Below are 18,238 nucleotides of genomic sequence, written 5' to 3'. Positions count from 1 at the left end.
AACTTTCTTTAGCGATGAGATGATAAAACTACAAATGATGAAATGCCACAAATGGAAAGCGTAAATTCTGAAGATAAATTTAATTGTAAACATGGGGATGCTAATTAGTGACAGCTTCTTAGAGATGTTTTCGGGGTCTACAATCACACCAAAGACCTACCATATGCCAGGTACACATGGATCTCCTCTAAACTTCACAATGACTGCTTGGAAAGAAATTTTACTCTCCATTTACAGACTGGGAAAGGAGGGATTAGAAAGGGTGAGTTTCTTGGTGGTTGTTTGTTTTGCTTGATCAATTTCTGATCTGTCTACACTGCACTTGCCTGATTCAAAAGTACTAAGACTTCATTAACGGCAGAGGAAGCACCAGAATTGGAACCCACTGGAGCCTACTTCCTCCCCAACATTCCAGCTGTCCCATTCTGTATGCTGCCTCCCAATCCAGAAGTGGTAGAAGAAATGCAGAGGACTGCAGTGCATGTGAGGGTCACTAGGCAGTGAACAGGCTGGCTAGCCTTCCAGCCTCACACATGCACTTGGGGGAATATTTGCACTAGTGAAGGTCTATCTATGTCTCAAGGTGGACCAAGGGCTCTTTCCACAGGTGGCCCAAGGTTCCTCCTGCCTCAAGGGAGAGGTCTTTCCAAATCAGGAGAATGACAAGAACCATAAGCTTCCTTTCCCAGCAAGGTAACTGTGACTATAGCCCCCCTGTACCCCTTAGGACAAGTGTACTGTACATTTTCTTTGGATAAAATCTATATCCATTCTTACCTACCTACAAAAGTGACCCCTTTTTTGTGACCTGGCAAGGAAAAAAGGTTGAACAGCAGCACAAGTCTGCTTAGGACTACTTTCAATTGATATAATTTCCCTATCTGTTTTACATGAGTACAATGAATACCAGTGTAGCAACATATTAGAAGCTCAAACTCAGAAGCCAGACCGCTTGGACTCAAATTCTGGCTGACCTTAGTAGTTACGCAGCTGATCCGTGCCTTGGTTCCTCATCTGTAAAGTGGGGATTATAGCAGTACTTACCTCGTGGAGTTGTTGTGAAGATTAAAACAATTTACGTATAGCATTTAGAGGAATGATTGGCATAGCAATGTTTAATATAAGTATTTGCTATTACAATGTTTCTGCTAGTATCATAAAAAAAAAATAATCCCCCAAATTAATATGTATTCATCAAACTTCCTAAACTCAATTTTAAGGCAAAATATAACAATGAAATAATGATTTATATAACTGCTGATAGGCATACAGAATGATGTAGCCACATAGATGGGATTTTGAACCTATCTAACAAAACTACAGGTGCTTTTCTCTATCTTTTAACTAGGTAGTCCCACTGTGAGGAATTTACCCTGAAGACATACCTTCACAAATAAAAAATATATGGACAAACATATTCAATTCAGTGATACACATAATAACAAAAGACTAAAAACATCTTAAATGTACATCTATAGGAGACTGGTTGAATAAACTATGGTACAAACACATAAGTGAATACAATGCAGACCTAAACAAGAATAAAGGAGATTGCTATGATCTGATGCAAACCATTTTCCAGACAATGTTAAGTTAAAAATGTAATATGCAAAAAAAGTACATATATTATGTCCACTGAAAGGGACATATGTCCACATAAAGTGACAGGACCCCAGTAATGCTAAGCATGCCAAGAGCCCAGATCTTGGTTTCCAAATATAAATCCATACTATAAGGAAGCAGGGCTCCTTGGAAAAATGACTAATTCCAGGTCAGAGGTAGAGAAAGTGAACCTGGAACATCTTTTTGTGCCAAAAAGTAAGGACCTGCTCAAAGACCAATGGGAGCGTATCACAGCTATAGCTGATAAGGGTTTAGTATTCAGAATATATGAAGAATTCTTTCAACTCAACAATAAAAAGACAACCCAGTTTAAAAATGGGCAAAGAATTTCAACAGACATTTCTCCAAAGAAGATATATAAGTGACCAATAAGTCTATGAAAAAATGGTCAACATCATTAGTTACTGAGGAAATGTAAATCAAAACCACTATGAGATACACTTCTCACCCACTAGGATGGCTTTAATAGTAACAATAAAAAGAAAAACAAGAGTTGTCAAAGATGTGGAGAAGCTGGAACCCTCATACACTGCTGCTGGGAATGGAGAGTGGTACAGTTGCTTTAGAAATCGGTTCCGCAGCTCCTCAAACAGTTAAACACAGGGTTACCACATGACCCAGCAATTCCACTTCTAAGTATATACCCGAGAGATCACAATATATGTTCAGACAAAAACAGGTACATGAATGTTCATATCAGTGTTAATCATAATAGCCCAAAAGTAGAAACAACCCAAACATCCATCAACTGATGAAAAGATAAACAAAATGTGGTACTATCCCCTTAAAACAGAATCATTAGGCAGCCCTAAAAGGGAATGAAGTACTATTTCATGCTATAACATGGATGAGCCTTGAAATATTATGTTGAGTGAAAGAAAGTGGCATAAAAGGCCACATATGGCATGATTCCATTTATATGAAATACTCAGATTGGCAAATCTATAGAGACAAATATATTAATGGCAGCGAAGAGACAGGGAGATGGCGGGAGAGAAAGGGAAGAACTGGGACTGTTAATAGGTGCAGGGTTTCTTTTCAGAGTATCAGAAATATTCTGGAATTAGTTTGTGATGATGGTTACACAGCATAGTGAATATACTAAAAATCACAGAATTTAAATGAATTGTTATAAAAAATACATCTCGGGAAACGGACTTTGGCCCAGTGGTTAGGGCGTCCGTCTACCACATGGGAGGTCCGCGGTTCAAACCCCGGGCCTCCTTGACCCGTGTGGAGCTGGCCATGCGTAGTGCTGATGCGCGCAAGGAGTGCCGTGCCACGCAAGGGTGTCCCCCGCGTGGGGGAGCCCCACGCGCAAGGAGTGCGCCCATGAGGAAAGTTGCCCAGCGTGAAAAGAAAGTGCAGCCTGCCCAGGAATGGCGCCGCCCACACTTCCCGTGCCGCTGACGACAACAGAAGCGGACAAAGAAACAAGACGCAGCAAATGGACACCAAGAAGAGACAACCGGGGGGGGGGGGTGGGGGGGAGGAATTAAATAAATAAATAAAATCTTTAAAAAAAAAAAAAAAAAAAAAAAAAAAAAAAAAAAAATACATCTCAATAAAAAAAGGACAGCTAGTTAAAGGGGCTCCCACTGACCAAATATGAGGTAATTTGAGCATCCAAAAGAATAATGATAGTTATTAAACACTTGGAATTTTTAAAAAAAATTCCTAAATTCATAACAAAAACAACCTAAAAGGGCAGAGGGGGGAAAAAACACAAAACTTCTTTATTTATGAATGCCAGCTAATAAATGTAAAAGGAATGATGGTATCAAAAAATTACCTTTTAAGAGAGTCCTTGTGAAACTGATTTAGGCAAGGATGATCAATGATGTTATAACCAATATGTAAAAGGGGGCTGAAGACCAAGATATTCAACAGTTATCACTTTACAGATTACTTGAGAGATCTGGGGGACATCACATATACAAGAACTAAACTGGAACAGATGCAACCTCAATTATGTAACACTCTTGCAAAAATGCTTAATCTGAATCTAAAGATGAGGAAACAGTAAGACAAATCCAGAATGTGGGACCGTCTATAAGATAACTAACCCGGACTCATCAAAAATGTGTCATGAAAAAAAAAAAAAATGCAGAAAGAATGCTTTAGATTAAGGGAGACCAAAGCAATATGCAATCCCTGGATATTTAAAACTTATTTAAAAATGATACATGGGGAAAAGTTGCGTGCAAGTGTGTGTGTGTGAATGTGTGCATGTGCATGTGGAGAGAGCAAGGGAGGGAGCAGGGAGGGGGAAAAAGAAAATGCAAATATAGCAAAAAGTTAATAACTAGTGAATCTAGGTAAAAGAATATGGATGTTCAATACACTCCTCTTTCAACTTTTGTTTGAAGTTTTCGAAATAAAAAAAAAGTTGGGGAGAAAAATCTATATGACAAATCAGCTTTAATTCAGCATGCTGTAAATAGGGGATCAAATAATCAGAAATGCAATACACGTACCTCTAATATAAAGAATCCAGGTATGTGGCTGTGGCTCAAGCAATTGAGCTCTTGTTTACCATATGGAGGACCCAAAGTTCGATCCCCAACACCTCTTGGTAAAAAAAATAAAAGGCATCCCAGACCTATGCTGAGAGGTGCACCAATAAGATGATGATACAACCAGATAGAAAAAAAGAATCCAATTTTCTTGCCCCCCCCCCACCTTTTAGGACCTCATGTGTGAAGCAGGTGCTCAACCACTGAGCCACACCCACTCTGCTCTTGTTCCCCATTTAAACAAATGAAAAGCATTACTGTATAGCTGCTTTGAAATTCCTCTATGAATCCTCAGTGATTCTAAATTAAGTAAGTGAAACACATTCAGCCAATTCATATGATAAAAAATTTACCTGAGAAGAAAACATATTAGACAATTATAATTTACCCACAGCATGGAACTACACACACCTCAAAAGTATGGCTTTAAAATGATTTTCTTTACAGACTTTCTAATAATTTCAAATGAGAGAGGTACATATTTTCAGCTATATTGATACTCTATATAGCTGACAAGTCAATTTATCAGCAGTGGCATGATTAATCATAAATAAAGTCACCAAAAATTGTAAGCAGTCTGGACTCATGTTTATTGAAGCCAGTAATTAGAGACATTTTTTTTCCAGCACTAGAAAGCAAGGTTCCACATGACTGCATACTGCACCCTGACAGAGCCACACCCCTGGACTGGTGGGGGATAATCTGCAGTCCTAATTTTAGGTTAAAAACACCAATATCTTAGTATATAGATGACAGTGAACTTTCACTTACAGCATCAACATTGTTAAGGTCATGATGTACAGAGCAGTCACTTTCAACTTTGTTAAACTAATAAAATATGACAATGTTTTCAGTTTAAATACTGATTTTAAAATGCCAATCAAAAAAAAGTGCAAATAAAATAAAAAATCTAGCAGCATACCCATTGCATTTTTAGGAAAGACCAATTCATGGCCCTTTTATCTCAGCCACATCTTGAAGGTTGGGTTTATTTCTTTGATTTTTCCATTTTAAAGACAAACAGCAGATGTAACCACTAAAATGTATATAAATAGTCATAAAATTGTCTTTTTAACAGTCTACCATACAAATGTATTCTGCAAATAAAATTAAATTTACTTTAAAAAGTAAAGGCTGTTTTTTATTTGGCCTTTGGTTCCAATGCTTGAAAAAACCCAAAATAAAACATATCTTCCCTCCTCCAAACTCCCAAAAAGAACCCTGCAGCTCCCCAAAGTTGGCAGACTGTGGCAACCACTGAGCACATGACACTGCATTTGTGAATACTAGGACCAACCACTTGTCATGAGAAACTAAAAATGATCTCCAAGAAACCTTCCTTCACAAGACAGGCATCTTAGCATTTAATCAGTTTTAGTACATGTTAAATTGACATAAAAAGTGCTTATCAGTTCAAATGACAAAAAAATAAACAAAAATGAAACTCTGCATTAAAATTTAAAATCACACTGTATCCATCTTAGGCAAGTGCCTTTCCAGGAATTCTTGCTTCTCATGTCACTATTTTGCCCTACTCCCACCCCCCAGCTGCCAGAGAGGGAATAAGTGACATATCTTTTAGTGTGGCTACAAGCTGCTCAGCATCACTGGTCACTACACCACAACCATCATTCCATAGTCAGTTTACTGTTATTACCCAGACAACCTGGTAAATGGAAGCCACATTTTTTAAAAAACTGAATTTAAAAGGGGGGTGGGGGGGCAGTATATTTTCAAGAATAAAACTGGCACAAGAACAATTAAATACTCAGCTTTCTCCTTAACAGTGTTCAGACCTTTACAAAAAAGCAATTCAAGACAGTCTTAAAGAGTCTTGTTATATTACATAGGAAACTAAGTTATGCCCAGTACTATATTAGTGGTCAGTCAAATCTGGTATGTAAAAATAAAGACCTTAGGGAAGTTATTCTGAGACATAGCACAACAAACATTCATATAAAAAAGTAAACTCCACATATGTGAACTGTGTGGTTTTTCCCTTGTTTTGACAACAAATGTTTTAGACCTTAAATTCATGGTAGTGTTTGCATTCAAATGCTGTGTCATTTGTAAAATTGAAAGTGCTATTTCAAATCCACAGAAGCCATTTCCAGAATGGTGATGTGACATGACAATGTGCATAAATCTATAAGTGGGGAGACACCTGACACCCTTATTTCCACAAGAATAAAAATACATTTTATGAAAAACACAAAATGAGAAATGTATCATTTCTACTTTCAATATAAAACATTCACACTTATTTTTCCATCTGATAGCACTGATCAGACAAGGGAGCTAGGACAAGACCCTTAGCATCAGTGGAAATCCGTGAAGGTTTCCACGGACCGTAAGGCAGGGATTGGTGCAAGCCAATTAACCAGAGTGCAATTACATTAAAAACCTCCCTAAAACTTCCTGTTAGCACACTACATTACAGTAAAATGTGAGGTTGGCCACCCATTAGGAGGCCAGTGTGTGGTAGTAGAAAAAAAAAAGTATTTTTTATTTAAAACAAAGCAGGAGCTCTTTAGAAAACGTAATTCAAAGTAAACTAACTTTGTAACTGTTGACTTTAAACACACCTCACAGTGACTGCCACACGATGCACATGTGTGGGGCCCAGAGCCTCCACAAGCACATGGCTTGGGCCAAGCATGTGAGGTCTGGTGGGCCAAGCACATGAGGCCTAAACAACTACCACACCCCCGTGTCAGCAACACCTGACCCCAGGTACCCCCATACTTAACACATCTTTAAGTTAAAGATGCATTCAGAACAAGTCTAATTCCCATTTTGCTTAGTGTTTAGTTTGGAAATACTTCTGATATAAGTCTTCAACAATGTTTCGACATCTACTTAACACACAGTATTTACTATCACTGCTCATCTTCTTTCTCCACTTTCCTCAACTTCTAGCTTCCCCACCGTCACTTCTCCCATTCTTCCTTTTAGTCTCTCTCTTTCCTGGACTTTCTGCTACTTAATCTGCTTCCCAAGAACAAATGAATTTTGCTAACACACAACTGGTCAGACTAACCACCATCTCATAATGATTTCCTCATCTCATTTGCTTTGCCCTGTTTGAAGCTGGGCCCTTTTTTTCTCCATCTATCTACCCCTCCACAAGAGGCTCAGCTGCACTTGCTTCCCACAAGAGCCACATGCCTGAGAGTCCAAGGGTTATCCTGAACAAAGGGGTCTGACATGTAATCTTCCCAAATGTGTGTTTCACACTCAGACAAGCCAATTAGATTTTTTGTTTCTTTTTTAAGTTCATCTCCCCTGCCCCCAAAAAACTGATAGCATGTGCCTTATCAGAAAAATCCTGGTCTTAGCAGATCAATATACATAGTTATTTGGTCATTTTACATATACACATTTTAAGGAGATCAGGCTTCATTTTCTGTTGAGTTTGTTACCATGGAGTCTGGTTTTCGAGTCATTCTATCCAGTTCTTCCTGAACATTTGTCAACACAGTTTTTTGTCCTAAAGAAAAGAAAAAGAAAAAAAGGCAGTGATGGGAGAATTAAAAAAAAAAACAAAAACGATTTAAACACGATAGACTTCTATAATAACTTATGATGACTAAATTCAACAAAAAGGAAAAAAGCCTTTTCTCAGAGACAGACCTTTCTAATTCCAAACGTCACAGGTCTGTGATCCCCCAATTATAAGAAGGCCTTTAGGTAGGGGATGCCTTTGTGTCAAACATAAGGGCCTTTCTGAAAACCCCTTTACCATCCAAACCCAACCCCTATCACTCTCACCACCTTTTTCCTAGAGGTGGAATCTGAATTTTTGGCATGCAGCATCCTATTTTCCTTTTCCAAACAGCACAACATTCATTAAAACAACTAGACTGACTCATGGATAGCTGGAAACACCATGTTTCAGTAGCAATATAAGATCAGGGCCAGACAGAATCATCCTGCACAAAGTATTCTTATTATTTTGTTGTTGTCAAATGCTAAGAGGGGCCTGGAAATGACCCGTTTCCCATCAGGAAATAACAGCCCAGACTTTAAGTCTGCAAGAATTTGGAAGCTCCTCAAGGCCCACGCTGACCTGAGGGTTTCTATGCCCTAGAAACACTAATTAGGGTACCAGTGGATTAATGTAGTTTATAGGCAGTGGAAAATTAAAAGCAAAGATCCTTTTAAAATGTCCTCAAGCTTCCTGGGCAAATGTGTAATTTCCCAAGGAACCTGGTTCATTGTTTCAGAACTCTAAGACACAGACTTGCCTTATTGGCCTAAATGGAAGGACAGGAGGGTGTGCCAAAGCGTGAAGGGGGGGGGGAACTTCATAGGAAGAGATGATGATCTTGCAGTTACTAGTGAGGGTACACAAGTCCCAGCTCATGGCAAGACTGAGAACAGTGTAATGAACACAAATAACTTAAAAAACATCACAGAAAAGTAAAGAGTAAAATGTCAGTCATATTTGCTAGTCCATAGCCTCCACTGGATAGAGCTCTACCTACCTTAGGGCACTGCATAGACCACTCACCTAACGAGCCAATTCCCAAGAACCCGAAAGTATGTACATCCTATTTTAAATGTACCAAAGAAATCTGCGTGGCAGTGATGTAATCCTACTGCAAAGCACAGCACATTGCCTAGTATAAAGTGCAGATCTGCTTCCCTGGTTGACTGTTCAGAACACCGAAATCTATAGGTCAGGGAAAGGCAGACACTCCTATCCACTTCCCCATCTTTCCAGCTATGCTCAATCATAAGAGTCATAGGTCTCCAAGATTCTTTTTCTTTTGTACCTGACTTCTTGGCTGTGCTCTGCACCCCACCAGCACCAGGACTTCCAGGAGAGCCTGTCTTTTTACTCAACAGACTATTGAAGAAGCTGGCCAACACTCCTTCACTTGCTGCATTATCTAAGGAAACATTAAGGAAAAAAAAAAAGCATCACACAAACTGGCTGACAGACACAGAAACTGGTTGGAATTACCATTTGTGGTTATCACCCTAGGACAATGAGCAAATTCATTTACTATGACTCCATACATATCCCACCTTTGAAGTTAATTACATGTTAGCATGATTAATAAATGGAAATGGGTTTTCAACTCCCACCTGAGCTCCACATCACATCCCCATGCAAACTTTTTTCAAAGTTTTATAAACTGTTAACACTCCAAAGCTGCTGTGAAAAGCTCTCATCCTGACATGTAAGAATTAGATAAAATTTTATTTTGAGAATTTTAGAGTTGCCAATATCTTTGGTCATTACTAAGTCACTGGGGTAAAGTCTACTTTATTAAGAAACTGAGCTTGACAAGAGATGTGAAGGGGGAATGAATACCACAATCCACAAACAGTAATATAAACATAATGAGAGGGAAACGGACTTTGGCCCAATGGTTAGGGCGTCCGTCTACCACATGGGAGGTCCGCGGTTCAAGCCCCGGGCCTCCTTGACCCGTGTGGAGCTGGCCCATGCGCAGTGCTGATACGCGCAAGGAGTGCCGTGCCACGCAGGGGTGTCCCCTGCGTAGGGGAGCCCCACGCGCAAGGAGTGCACCCATAAGGAGAGCCGCCCAGCGCGAAGGAGGGAGCAGCCTGCCGAGGAATGGTGCCGCCCACACTTCCCGTGCTGCTGACGACAACAGAAGCGGACAAAGAAACAAGATGCAGCAAATGGACACAGAGAACAGACAACCGGGGGAGGGGAGAGGAATTAAATAAATAAAAATAAATCTTAAAAAAAAATAAATAAATAAAATAAACATAATGAGAAACAAAACTAAGGCTTTGAAATACACATTTTAAAGTGGCTTCCTATTTTGTGTTCCTCTTTGCAGGAATGTGCACAGCCTAACTGGGGTCTTACCCCCAACCAAGCACGAGGGCCATAAAGGACGAGGCCCTGGTCTCAACCAACCACGAGCACCCTCCCCTCTAGGAGAGGGAAAGTGGAGGGCACCCCTTCTTGGAGAAGAAAACAGCTCAGCCACCCTGGGTCCCCACCTCCCAAAACTGGCCACCCATCCTTTGCAGTGCTCGGGACTAGGACTAAATGACTCTCCACTGCTACAGGATACATACTTTTGATGTTTGGGTCTGGCTTCTTGACGGACGTGCCTGGGGAGGCACTAGGCACACTGGCTGGCCCTCCCCGGCCCTGGGTTCTTGGAGAGCCAGAGGGTCCTCTTGCAGGGGATTCCTAAGTCCAAAATCAGCCCAAGTCACACAAAGGCATAAAAATAAACAGAAAACATACACTATAAAAAAATGAAAACCTGCTTCTGCAGGGTATTTTTCACTATCTAAGGAGAAAGGTACAAAACTGGGAATCTGTTCCCTACTCAGTCCCTTTCTGGATCTGTTTGTCCTCCAAGAAGAGATATCAAGATAACAAAGCCTGCTCACCCTAACTTCCAGAGTTGTATTCCTTTTACCAGACATTTCCTGAGTTCCTACCATGTTCCTGGTCCTGGGCTTTTAGGGAGATCAAATGCCCTTTGAAATTATATAAAGCCCACACAGATAGAAGCTCTCACAAATAGAAGACACCCACCACATTGGGACTTGCCCCTCTGTGTAGCACAAGGTACTCACAGAGGCTCTCGTGGGCGTGGCTGGCTGCTTCGCAAGGAGTGACTGCAAAGAGAGGAACACACAGGGCCATTAACCAAGCCTATAGAGTGTACTGAAGTCTGGAAAAAAATTTACTTCCAAGTATTCCACTAGAGGGCACCATTAACAAGAGGCAAGTATGTTTTACACTATATATGCAAAAAATTTAAAATTGAGCACGTTGGTATATGGTGGGGGGAAAAAAGCTTTAAGAAACCAGTTTCAAAAGGCTAAGGAAGCAAGCAGGGCACAGAAGTGGGGAACAGCTGATCAAAGAACCACCAACACCTGCTGCAGACCCGCCTGCACCATCAGGCAGACCCATGACATGTCTAATGATAGTACGAATAAAACAAAGTTTCATTCTAACAGACAGGTTGCATTCTGTCAGCTTGGAGAAGTCATTCTCATTTGTAAAATGGGCATAACAGCTCACCTGCCTTCATGCACACCAAGTGTGGTGTGGGACTAAATGAAATAATGGAAGTGAGGTGAGGTCAGGTTACCTGGTAAACTGTCAACCAAGTCAGTATTATGCCAAGAAACCTACATTTTGAGAGGGAAATGGTGTTTAAGAAGATAGTAAGTGTGTAGGAGAATCTGCAAGGCAGGAAGAGGATCTTCCCTACTCTGCACCAATCCTAGGAAGGGTAGACAATGAGACAGACCCCAAGCTCTCTGAGATTCCCCCCATGCGGGAACCTTGAACCCCACGCTAGAGAAGTGGCATTTCACACAGGAGAGGGCCTCTGTTCTGGCCTCAGTGCTCTTCTTACCTGTTGCTTCATTAGGAACACCTGCTCATCCTCTGCTGCCAACTCTTTGTCATGAACCAGCTGTGAAGCAACATACTCGTTTGTGGTTGTAGCCCAAGAATACTCCCAGTTACTGTCAACATTCATGCTGAAATGAGAACCTTGGGCTTGGGTCTCGACATGAGTCTGGGGGTCCTTGCTGAGACCACAGAGCTATGTTCTTCTAGTCTGGAACAGACCATCTCTCAAAACCAGTCTTGGTATGTGGTCAACTGACATTTTTAAGTCTGGCAGGCTACCCAGGTTCTCAGCTCCTCCCAAATCAGCGTCTGCAGGAGATCACAGGAGCCAGGGAATCTAGTAATAGTAATCCAAAACTGGCAGCAGCACTGTCAAGACTTAATGGGAAACTCCAATCCAACTCCACATGGGTATTCTGTCACTCACACACCACATCCTGAGCTGTTTACATAACACCAAACCTCATTTAAATACTTTTTAAAAAGATCCATGGGTTACTTTTTCTTTTTTTTAAGGTGATAAATCCTAGGGAAAATCATTCCTAACAGTTTGCAAAATCTTTACATTCATATTGCATATGCACATTCTATGCAACTGAGAGCATACCATAAACACATCTTTATGTACTGTTTTTCACCATTTTATCACTATGATTCTTTCGTGTCATTAAAACCTTGTAAATGTAGTATTTTATGGTTTCATATTTAATCCTATACACATACAATGAATTGCATAACCATATTACCTGATAATTATCTTTGCACATAAATATGTGCCTATATATCAGATTTTTATGGGATTGATCCTTAGTCAAGGAATTACTACACATTTTAAAAGTTTGATATATGTTGCTAATTGTTCTGAAGAAAGGCTGTACTAGTTCACATTCCCTACAAAGTTTCAAAGAGAATAACCTTATCTAAAAATCATCACCATATTATCATTAAATCAAACACCATTATCATCAAAAACATCATCAATTTGGTAGGCAAAAATTTACTTCATCTTGATTTGCATTTCTTTTATTATTAGTGCTTATTTTCCTACCTGTATTTCTTTGTTAGTGAATTGCTTGTTCTTATTTTTGCCCAAAGCAATGTTTTCTTATAAGTATCTATTAAATTATAGTATCTAAGGATATATATATTTTAAAATGAGCTCATGTATTAGACAAGTTTCTTTACAGCTTTCTTTTCCCATGAAAACCACCTACAACTCTTATGATTGATTTGGGTACCTTTCTCACAGGAGGTTTCACAATGAAGTCTTCATATGCATCTTCTGGCTTTACTGTTGTGAAATTTTCATGTAAAATAGCTATTTTCTTTTCATTGTCCCAGCCTGCAGGTCTAAAGGCAAAGTGACAGGAATTAACTAGCTTTTCCTGGGCTTACAGCCTACTCACAGCATATTCCAGGTTAGAGAGGACTCCTGTATGACAGTCTGTAAATGCTGGGAGTAGTTTGCAAATTTTGGTGGAGAAGGTATAATCCAACAGACCTATCGCAGCTCCCGCCCCTCACTGTACTCACTGCCCCATGCCCATGAGATGTTACTGACCACACATGCTGACCCACAAGAACTCCACCGAGAAGAACAAGGATACAAGGGAGCCCTGTTCAGACAAAAGAGGAGAATACAGAGAGAACAGAGCACAAAATGGCACTGTTTTCTGAGGCTAATATGAACGTACCCTTCCTCTGGGCTGTTCTCTGAGAACTCTTCTTTCTGACAACAATTATCTGTGGATTGCTTCATTAATTCTGCTGGTGTGGGAAGACAAACCCTGGAGTCAAGGGGATACCAGGGCCGATGTCTATCCTAGTCCTGAACCAGAGGGGCACAAGACATCCATGAGGCGCCTACATGGGTACTGCCCAGCTAGAATCCCAAGGCAGGAGAACACCCAGGTTCCATTAGGTTGAGCCACAGCCTGTGATTCCCACCTGCATCTCTCAAAAGTAGTCATTGTAAAATATACCAAGGTGCTCCAGAAGATAGCAAATGACATTCATACAGGCTCTCTCTGAATATTCAGTAGGTAACATCCTGAAAGCTCTAGGCTTTCACAAATACTTCTGCATTCTTAGGTTGTTGCCCCCCACCCCCACCCCCAATGCCCCCTTCTAGTCTGCCTAGCAAATATACTGACCCTTCCAGCATCCCTCCCTCTGCCTTCTCTGCCACATTTCTTTCATTACTCCATTAGGGCCCTTCCCCTCCTCAGGCTGTCATTATTTAACGATGTGTGTGTGTGCCTTATGGTGCTGTGAACAGGAACCACACTTTATTCATTCCCATGTCCCCAGCACAGAATCTAGACACCCAAGAAGTGCTGAGGAAATGTCTGCAGAATGAATGAGCAAATGTAATTTTTCTAGTCAAGAGAATATCTAAACCAAAAAGGCCTAAGCATCAATCTACTAACATAAGTCCTCTCAGAGACAACAACTTCATCATTTATTTATGCCATCAGCAAGAATTAGTACTTTCCAGTGGGCATAACAGAGGAACTCAGTCAAACCAATACCCAAGACTCTGCCCAGGATCATCAGCCTGCATTGCTCCAAAAATGTGAAATGCAGGAAGTACAATAAGTCAGGCTGATAATGCCAGCAAGGTGCCTGCAACCTTCCCTGCCAATAGGCAAAGAAGTCAGACGCTTCAGCAGAAGATGCTCAGCATAACTCTCTATATTTCAATTTCCTCTCAGACCAAGTGTTTTTAACCAAAGTTGGCAGTAAACAGCAAAAATAGCTGGCTTGAATTCTGGCAATTTGCTCTCAATAAAGAAAGGTATAAAGTACCCCCAACCTTACTCTACCTACTTTCCTCAATGTGGCAGTTTGAGATTACTTCTGAATTCCAAAAAAAGAGATCAGGTTTGTAAACTGATCTGTTTCTCTGGGTGTGAGCCCCTTTGATTGTACTAGATTCAACTAAGAGGTCTTTGATTAAATTATGGTATGAAATTAGGGCTTTTAGTAGGGCATGACTCAGGGTTGAGTGTGTCCCCCCCACCCCCATGGTGGGCTTATATAAACAGACACTCAAGAAGACACACGTAAAGAAGGCATAGGCAGAAAGAGCCCCACAGACATGGCAGAAGAGGGAAATTTGATACTGCAGCCCAAGAAGAGATAAGCCATTTGTGATAGTTTACAAGTGAAGAGAACAGAGCAGCTGAGCTGAGGAACCCAGAAAGAAACAAACCCTGTGCCAGCCTGAAGCTGAGAGAGAGGAAGGCTGAACCCTCACAGAGATGCCCGCCATCTTGCTTCAACACATGGCAACAGACTTTTTTAAGAAAATAACCTTGAGTTGGACTCTTTAGGGCCCTGTAACTGTAAGCTTTCACCCCAATAAATACCCTTTATACAAGCCATAGATTTCTGGTACTTTGCATTAGCTGCCCTTTCGTTGACTAATACTCTCAGTCTGGAGGCAGAATGCCAAGTAATCTGGAAAGTAGCAGAGAGGAGAAGCTGGGTGTATCTATCATCTATGAAGTATAGCCCAAGCACTGTGCCCCAGTCAGCAGAGAGCTGGTTGGCTGTATTAGGCACAGACATAGGAACCTTACTTAAAAGGGTAAAATGTAAAAAGCAAATCTGATATAAAGAGAAAAGTTTAAAAGCATCACATTCAAAGAACTCACATAAAAACTGCATCCTTTTCCACAACTAAGGCAGGTGTGGTAAAGTGGAAACCATATGTTTTATGAACAATGTACTTATACAACAAGTCGAGATTTTTTTCTTCCTTCACTGACGTGTAAATCAAGGCAGCTCCATCTAATCAATCTGCTTAAGGAAAACTGATTCACTGTAGGAAGAGACAAAATCACATACAAACACAATCCTCAAGCACTACTCAAAGATCATTTTTCAATCTATAAATGAAGAACAGAAAGCACTGAAACTTTTAAAAAGGTAATAGCAGCAGATGAACCAGGTCAACAGCAAAAAGCACGCTGATGCTAGAGGGCCATGCAGTTTATTTTTTAATACGTAAATTGTTGTCCTTTGACTCCTCAGGTTGTTCCTGCCCCCCCCCCCCAGTCAAGTTACTAGCTCTGAGCCCAGTTCAGGGACCATCTAAGGCATACCCAAAGCATACAAATTTCTCTCCAGAAAGACACTCACATGTAACCAAGTTCACTAAGCAAACCTGTCATGTGGGATGGGTACCTACATGTACCAGCATCTTCAATGGGTATGTTCCGTTCAAGTGGATTAGTCAAGCTAAAGGATCCAAAGGAAGTGGCAGAAATCCAGATCCTACCCCCAGCCCAGGGTGTAGGACTATGGCTGAACAAGAAACAAGACTCAAATGGTTGACACAGCATCTCTCTCATGGACCAGCTCAAGGCATAAGTATATGAGAAATTGCACCTGAAACAAAATCCCATTGGGTAATTAACCATTTCTTCAGAAAAGCAAAGTTTTAAAAAATTTCCAAGATAGCACGATAAAAGAAACTTGGTAATAAAATTATCATGTATCAGCTTTCTTCTTAAAATGAGATCCTATCAAACATACAACATCCAAAATAAAAGGTGATCAAAGATATGTGTAAGTTTACAAGCTTCAAATTACAAAATAGTAAACTACAAACCCAGTAAAAATACATATACAATTTCTCCCCAGAAAACTAGCCTGGATTCAGGAGGTGCTCCATCTCTTTGAAGACACCCCATTTGGAGGGAAGTCTGGGTGAGCACACACAGAGGGAACCTGTGTCCCTGGGTCCCAAGAGAGTGCTCCAAGGATACACTGGAGGCAGAACCTCCGGAGGTGTGACTGGATGAAGTCAAAGTGCTCGTCCCTGTAGTCATGCTCCTTCTCCAGGATACTCACTGCATCACACTGCACAGAAGACAGAAAGAAAGGGAAGGGAGTTATCTTCTTGCCTTTCTCCTTGCTGAGGGTGAAAATATAGCCTTCTTCACAATTATGTATCATAACTCCAAAGAACAAAGCCACAGCCAAGGATCTAAATATTAAACAGAGAAGAGTGAAAACAACTGGAGATTTTTCTGTTATCCTGGGCCCCAGCTTCCTTGTTTGTAAAGTGGGGATATAACAGGCCTGGTCACCTGATAATTGTTCTAAAAGTCAAACAGGGTAACATCAGGAAATAGGCCCACTGTCCATGACTGTGCACTTCACAACTCCACAGAGCACCATTCTCATAGACTATGGTGCAAATGGCAAACCCTGTGGCTGGGTAAAATGGTGTTTGACTGGATTGATAAAGTCCTTTTGAAATCCAAGTATTTTTAAAGCTACTTTCTTTTCTTATATGAGAAACACAATTTGTTTCTCTCTATAACCTAACAATTTCTATGCCCACCTCATTAATCTATAAGGTAAAAGAAATTTAAACCTAAAGTTTCCTTCCTTTTTATTTTTTCCCTTCTCCCCCACCCCCGTTTTTGCTGTTCGTGTTCATTTACTATGTGATCTTCTGTGTCTGTTTCTTTTTGTCTTCTCTTCTCGTTTTCTCCTCTAGGCTTCACCAGGATTTGATCCTGAGGACTTCCAATGTGGAAGAGACGTTCCCTGTTGCTTGTACCACCTCGGTTCCTGGTTTCTGTTGCACCTCACCGTGACTCTCCCGAGCCATGACCTTGCTGTATCGCTCCCCGTGCAGGCCAGGTACACCTTTATCAGGAGGCTCCAGGGATCAAACCTGGGTCCTCCCATATAACAGACAGAAGCCCAATCACTTGAACCACAGCCACTTCCCCACTTCCTTCTTTTCCCAGGGTTTTTAATGTTCCTTTCTGAAAATCATCTCATGTCTACCAGGATAGGACTTGCATCCTTAGGGACCAAAATTCAAAAGAATTCTGCTGTCCCACATTATTTTCACCATCAGTTTGGACCAGATGAATTGGTTTACACGGCCTTAAGAAAACTGCTTTTAATTCTGAGTTTGATTTAAAAGCAACAGTGCTTCACAGAAAGAGATTAACCTAGAACATGAGCAAACCAAGCAATGTAATGTTTCAGCAGCAATGTTAAATGACAATATTTTCTATTTTGACATATTCTACATAACTTAATGAATTTGCAAAAAGCCCAACTCTCCCTTGGGAAGAAACCTAATAAAAGCTCAAACTTCAATATCCTTTTTTTTAAAGGAGGTACTGGGGATTAAATCTAGGACCTTGTACTTGAAAGCTCAAACTTTCAGGTGGTATTTGTTCACTGGTCAAACCCAGTAACACTGACAGTTCCCCCAGCACACACCTTTGTGCACACCACCAATACTGGGATCCCCAGGTTATGAGTTAGCGTGTTGTCGCCAAGAGGCAGGGCAATATTTTCTTCATCCGAGCCGGTGGTCAGAGGCCCTCTTCTCTGTGGGGATCCTTGGCAACCCTCTTCAGGCTCGATATAGTCTTGGAAATCTTTCACAACTACAGGGGAAAACACAAATGAAAATACAGATGCTAGCCTGAGAAAACTAAAAAAGGTAATAACAAGCACAAAACATTAAGACTGTTGACAAATTTGCTAATCCCATCCTACTGAAGTATTAGGGATCTGAGAATAATGATGCAAAATGCCAATCCTACCATATTCAGTCTGAGCTATTTAACCTCAGGGTGGCAAAGATATTTCCCTGGACATCTTCCACTGTATCCAACTCTTAAAGACCTTTTTAAAAATGCTAAGGCTATTCAATAGCTCCTACTATGAAAAAATGCCACTTTTT

The 18,238-nt window shown here is 40.7% G+C and overlaps 1 protein-coding gene across 1 annotated transcript in view; it reads right to left on the bottom strand.

Annotated features, from left to right (window-relative positions):
• Positions 1 to 4,705: 4,705 nt before the first annotated feature.
• DYNC1LI2 (dynein cytoplasmic 1 light intermediate chain 2) overlaps positions 4,706 to 18,238 on the bottom strand; it is a 23,464-nt gene continuing 9,931 nt past the window's right edge. The window contains exons 5-13 of the mRNA XM_004460900.4: positions 17,770 to 17,939; positions 16,287 to 16,380; positions 15,171 to 15,306; positions 12,750 to 12,861; positions 11,513 to 11,572; positions 10,719 to 10,760; positions 10,206 to 10,323; positions 8,918 to 9,034; positions 4,706 to 7,629 (exon numbers count right to left, since the gene is read on the bottom strand). Of these exons, the coding sequence (XP_004460957.1) occupies positions 7,532 to 7,629; positions 8,918 to 9,034; positions 10,206 to 10,323; positions 10,719 to 10,760; positions 11,513 to 11,572; positions 12,750 to 12,861; positions 15,171 to 15,306; positions 16,287 to 16,380; positions 17,770 to 17,939 (947 nt within the window). The 3' untranslated portion in view covers positions 4,706 to 7,531. The remainder of the gene's footprint in view (positions 7,630 to 8,917; positions 9,035 to 10,205; positions 10,324 to 10,718; positions 10,761 to 11,512; positions 11,573 to 12,749; positions 12,862 to 15,170; positions 15,307 to 16,286; positions 16,381 to 17,769; positions 17,940 to 18,238) is intronic.

This window comes from Dasypus novemcinctus, chromosome 18, assembly GCF_030445035.2.
Source record: "Dasypus novemcinctus isolate mDasNov1 chromosome 18, mDasNov1.1.hap2, whole genome shotgun sequence".
NCBI lineage: Eukaryota > Metazoa > Chordata > Mammalia > Cingulata > Dasypodidae > Dasypus > Dasypus novemcinctus.
This window is presented reverse-complemented; position numbering and strand designations above follow the sequence as displayed.